The sequence below is a fragment of the Thalassophryne amazonica genome, chromosome 15, assembly GCF_902500255.1.
Source record: "Thalassophryne amazonica chromosome 15, fThaAma1.1, whole genome shotgun sequence".
NCBI classification, from domain to species: Eukaryota; Metazoa; Chordata; class Actinopteri; order Batrachoidiformes; family Batrachoididae; genus Thalassophryne; species Thalassophryne amazonica.
The window spans coordinates 63,162,322-63,168,070 of NC_047117.1; the positions used below are offsets into that span (position 1 = coordinate 63,162,322).

The window sequence follows — 5,749 nt, forward strand, 5'->3', positions numbered from 1 at the left end:
TTTATTAAAAAATAAAATATTACTAATAAAAATAAAGTTGGATGCTGTAAATCAGTTACCACATTTACACACAGTTCAGATTTTAAATCTTTATTTTGAACATGTAACCAGATTAAAAAGAAAAAACAAAACACAGTGAAGCAAGTACCTGCAGAACTGAGTTCACGTCAAAAAGGAGTGGGCTAAGTAATAAACTTTATATAGCCCCACCACTTCTCTATAAATTAAGCTAAATTAAGGAAACATCCAGTCTCTGAAATAACGTAAAAATTAAGAATAAAAACACAATAGAATATACGATAAACTAAAAAATGCACATACATGAATAAGTTTAAAAAAAAAATAGACAGTAAACAGGCCATTATCTTAAAGCACCTTCTTCCCTGTACCTCATTAAAATTACATTTTTGTACAACCTGTTAAAGTGCATCATGCTTGTACATCTTTTTCACTCCTCATTCAACTGTTGCACCATTTCACCCCAGAAACCAAAATATAATCAAAATATAATCTACAAACTGTTTTACTTTGTTTATTATTGCAATACATTTGGATACTTTTGGACACTATGTGCTTTATATGTGATTTTTCATCAATAATTATCCCAAGAAATTTAATTTCCTTAAGTCTTTCAATATTAACCACATCTATTTGAATGTTTAATAATGTCTTTATTTTTCCAAGTGTTACTTTAGTTTTAAGTTTTGTGATATTTATTACAAGTGAACCACTTCTTTAATTATCTCAGTTGTAACCTTCTCCAGTAGTTCCCTTAAATTGTCTCCAGAACAAACAACATTAGTATTGTCTGCAAATAATGAGTTTTAATGATTTACATACTTTACATATGTCATTAAAATGTAAAAGGAAAATTTTGGTCCAAACACTGACCCCTGGGGGACTCCACAATTGCAAACATGAAGAGGACCTGACACCCAAACTGTGTCCTGCTGCTTAAATAACCTTTGGTCCAGTTTAAAACTATCCCCTAATGCCATATCGTTCCAGCTTTTTAATTAATATGTCATGAGTTACTAGATCAAATGCTTTTAAGTCAATCAATTATACAACTCCATATTTTTTTCCATCTATAGAGTTAAGTAATTTCTTCAATTAGGTCTAGTAAAACCAGTGATGTTGATCTACGGGCCCTAAATCCATACTGACTGCCTGTGAGTAGCTATCAGGGGTGTCAGACAAAGAAGGCAGGAGACAAATGCAGGACTCACTTAGTAGCTCTGGTGCAAAGAAGCGTTTACTGAGAGGCTTAGCTGGGTACGGTACACAGTAAGGCAGTCCAAGAAAAGCAAACAGGTCCAAAACGTCAGGCAAAGGCGTGGTCAAAAATATAGGCAGGCGGTCAAAACACAAGGTGGAAGCAGGACTTAGACAGAGCAAGGTACAGAGCTTGAAACAATGGCACAGGGCACAACAATCAGGCAAAACCCGGTGCAACCAGTGGTGTTTAAATACTCCCAGTAAAAGGTGCAGAAAGACCCAGAACAAGGCGTGACCCAATCACAAAGAACCGCCCCCCACCAAGCTCAGAGAAGGCAGCCAAGAGACATACAGACCAGAAAAACCCAAGCAAAGCACCCCCAGCCAGAAAAGCAACAAAATCCAAAACCAAAACCCCACATTTACAATAGAGTGCAAACACAATACATGACAGGAGCTTGTGTTTGTCAATGAATATGTCCAATCAATTACTGAAGAATTTTGGAAGTAAAGAAACAGGTCTGTAGATTGTGAAGTGGTACTCCTTCGTGGATTTATACAGAGTTATGACTTTCCATGTTTCCATTCTGTTTGAAATTTCAATATTTATATTTCAAAATACATTCAGGACTGTACAGAACCGACATATTCAAATATTACGAAACATTACAACATGTACCACATTAGTTTACAGGTAACTGAATGTTTTTGGTGCTTAGCATGTGAAAGCAGCATTTGTTACAAAAATCACCAAAACAAGCACCATCACAACAACAACACCAACGACAGCACATAAAATGCACGTATTCTGCTGCTGCTAGTTGTACAGTGAAAGGTGAGACAGTCATCTGATTATAAATATTTATTTTCAAAAACAATCTTGACTGTTAACATGAGAAAAAAAAATCTGTTGCTACTGTTCAGTTTATACGAGGTCTGTCCATAAAGTATCGTACCTTTATATATATATATATTTTTTTAACTATATGGATTTGATTCATATGTTTTCAAGTCAGACAAGCTTGAACACTTGTGCGCATGCGTGAGTTTTTCCACGCCTGTCGGTGACGTCATTCGCCTGTGAGCACGCCTTGTGGAAAGAGTGGTCCTGCCCCGTCGTTGGATTTTCATTGTCTGTAAATGGCGGAATGAAAAGGTCTTTTTTCCATCAGAATTTTTTCAGAAGCTGTTAGAGACTGGCACCTGGAAACCATTCGAAAAATTTATCTGGCTTTCGGTGAAAATTTTACGGGCTTCACAGAGAATAAGGTCTGTTAGTACAGCTTTAAGGACCCCATTAAGGACGCTCAGTGCGCCGCGCTCCGAGCTGCGACGACGCGGCACAAGCCACCAGACCATTTCTAAGCTGATGGCTCTGTGGATACGAGACCGTCTTGTGTTCTTTCTCTGGTTAGCACAAGAGCTGGACATCAGCCATTTTCCGGCAGATTTCACTTTTAACAAGAGATTTTGTCATGGAAAGCCGCACGGAGGCTTTGTGCGTCACGGCAGATTCGCTTTGGAAGCGAGACAAAGGAACACCTCCGTTTCGGCGTGTCAGAGGACAAGTTTGGACATGTCCAGCTCTCCACAATTTCACTGATACTTACTGGACTGGTAAGCACTGAAAGCCGAGACAGACATGTCCAAACTTGTCCTCTGACACGCCGAAATGGAGGTGTTCCTTTGTCTCGCTTCCAAAGTGAATTGGTCGTGACGCGCGAAGCCTCCGCGCAGCTTTCCATGACAAAATCTCTTGTTAAAAGTGAAATCTGCCGGAAAATGGCTGATGTCCTGTTTTTACTGTGCTCATGACAGTAAAAAAGCTCTTAACTCTTAATGTTTCTTGTCAGATCCTAATGATTGCATTTCTATACAGGTTTGGAAGGAGGAAAATTGGAAAAATGGAGTGTATGAAAGGTTTCGTTGGTAGAACATAAGGATCATTATCCAAGACAGGCTGGTTAGTTTCGCTCACATTCTGATAAAAATTTGGGAAATGCCTTTGTAATGAGTTTTCTACATAAAAACAACAACAATGTTGCAGATCTTTTAAATTTTTTTGTTTGTTTGCTTTACATCATATATGCTTCAAGCCTGCACCAGCCATTTCTAAACTACCAGTGGTTTTGATCCAGCCCACAAATCTCTCCTTTTAACATGCACACAGTTGGAGCGTGCACATTAAGCACATTTAATGTCTGTGTGCACACTGGTGCTGACATAGAAAGCTCTGCAGCCTATCTCTAGATATACCACATCTTGCTCATTTCTGAATTATGAACACTTCCACCATATTGTGAAATGCTATTTGCAGCAAATGTATTTTAAAGTCTCCAAGTCAGAGGTTGGATGAGGAGAAAAATGTCAGCTATCCCTCTTTCATTACTTGGTGGAGGTAATAATGGCGTTGACTATTATTCTGTCAGTGGAAAATGGATTATGAGGGACCTTGATGTCTTTCTTGTTCTTCATTCAACGTGGGAGTTGGCGGGGCACAATCATGATCGTGGAGGCTCGCTGCTGCTCAGCCCTTTTTGGATTCATTCTCTCATTGACACTGGCATCATCTATGGTGCTTGGTTTTATGCGGAACTTCCTATTGATGTGATGTATCGCTCTGAGGAAATGCCTCTTGAAGGTGAGGGCAATGTACAGAAATGGGTTGATGCAACTGTTAGCATATCCCATGCTAATGGCTATGTTGTAGGCATAAGAAAACGCTAAGCTTGGCTTCTGCACCCCCAAGTGAACCAGCTGCAGGATATAGTAGGGGGCCCAGCAGATGAAAAATGCAAGGCAGATGGCCACAGCCATGCGGGTCACTTTCCTGGTGCGAATCATCAAACTCCGGGGAGGGAGTGGTGCAACACTGGTGGCCATGTTTTGGAGAATCTTGAAGAACACCAAGCAGATGATGGCCAAGGGTATAGCAAAGGCCAAAAAGAACTGGTACAGTGTAAACCAGTATGTGTCAGTGACAGGGTCAGGCAGCAGGAGAGCACAGGCCACCAGGCCATCTGTCAAGGGCATCAAGCCTGTGTACATCCACACAGGGATGATGGTGAGCAGGGACAGAGTCCACACCACCCCAATGACCAGCACAGCCGTGCAGGGTGTGCGGATATGGTTAAAACGAATCGGGTGAACGGTGGCCAAGTAGCGATCAAAGGTCATTGCTGTAAGGATGTAAGTACTAACGATCTGACTGTTGGAGTCCAGCGCAGTAATGGCCGTGCACATGGCGGATCCAAAGTGCCAGGTCCCGTTGCCAAGCAACTGGTGGATGAGGAATGGCATTCCAAGAAGAAAGAGGAGATCAACAATTGACAAATTTAAGAAGTAGATGTCCGGAACTGTTTGCTTGGCACGGCACTTGGTCTTCTTCAGGATGGTGTAGATGACTATACAGTTTCCGATGATACCCAGAACGTAGATGATGCCAAAGATGACAGGAAGGATGGCACTGAAGTTCAGGCTCACATCTGTAGCTGGAAACAAGGGGGGCAGCAATTGAAAACACTCAAAATGCACATTATTAATAAGATAGTGTCCTTTATGTGCCAACTTACAATGATTGACAATTTTAAAATGACATCTGTATGAAACATATTCCAAAACATGATGTATTAAAGTGATGCAGGTGATGTGCATATTCTCACTCACACATGCACAACATGCGTATGTGTACCGTTTATTTCAGACCAACCACATTTGCTTATGGATGTGAGAATATGTGCAAGTGTAAGAATAAATAATGGTTTTCACAGTCTGGTGGCCAGACAAAAATGTCTGAAAGATTTATTTTAAAGAGGAAGAGGCTACAGTCCCATACACATACATACATACACACATACATGCATATACATACATGCATACATACATACACACACACATACACGCATACATACACGCATACACACATACATACACGCATACATACACACATATTCACATACATGCATACATACATACATGCACGCATACACATGCATACATACACACATACACGCATACACACATACATAAAAATGTGCCAAAGCAAAGATGCTGCAAAAACAACAATTTAAAAAAAAAGCTTGTAAACATCCAATAATTTTTGAATTATTAAAAAAATATCTGGTGAAACACTTTACCTTTAAAATCATAATGACGTGAACAATCCTAGAATTAAAACAAAACTCATAATGGTCAGTTCATTATTGTTTGATTTATTATCTCATTTCTTTGGTGTTTTTTTTTCTTTGTGTAGTTCTTAGGTTGTACATTGTTCAACATGATAATGTCTGTTATTTCTGCTTCAAAACGTACAATTCTCTGTGACATACAATTTTTCAGTTGTTGCTTTTTAAACTAGAAGAAACAAGAAGGTGCCCAAGAATTTTGCAACGACTTCTTTTAGAATAATCAGTCTGATTGATATCAAACGTTTAAAGCTGCGACTCGCTGCAGACAGACTGATTGATTATTGGGCTTCTACAACACAAACCCAACTGTGTGATCCAACACCAGCAGTTTGAGAAGACAAACC

At 39.6% G+C, this 5,749-nt stretch overlaps 1 protein-coding gene and 1 long non-coding RNA gene across 2 annotated transcripts; both read right to left on the bottom strand.

Annotated features, from left to right (window-relative positions):
* Positions 1-1,085: 1,085 nt before the first annotated feature.
* On the bottom strand, positions 1,086-2,044 carry LOC117526946. The gene is made up of 2 exons (XR_004565393.1): positions 1,666-2,044; positions 1,086-1,170 (listed from the first exon to the last, which is right to left on the bottom strand). It is a non-coding gene; the product is annotated as an uncharacterized LOC117526946 (long non-coding RNA).
* Positions 2,045-3,641: 1,597 nt separating this feature from the next.
* mchr1a (melanin-concentrating hormone receptor 1a) lies at positions 3,642-4,872 on the bottom strand. The gene is made up of 2 exons (XM_034188664.1): positions 4,791-4,872; positions 3,642-4,709 (listed from the first exon to the last, which is right to left on the bottom strand). Exons 1-2 carry the CDS (start codon positions 4,870-4,872, stop codon positions 3,694-3,696), a joined length of 1,098 nt encoding a protein of 365 aa, XP_034044555.1. The 3' UTR covers positions 3,642-3,693.
* Positions 4,873-5,749: the final 877 nt, after the last annotated feature.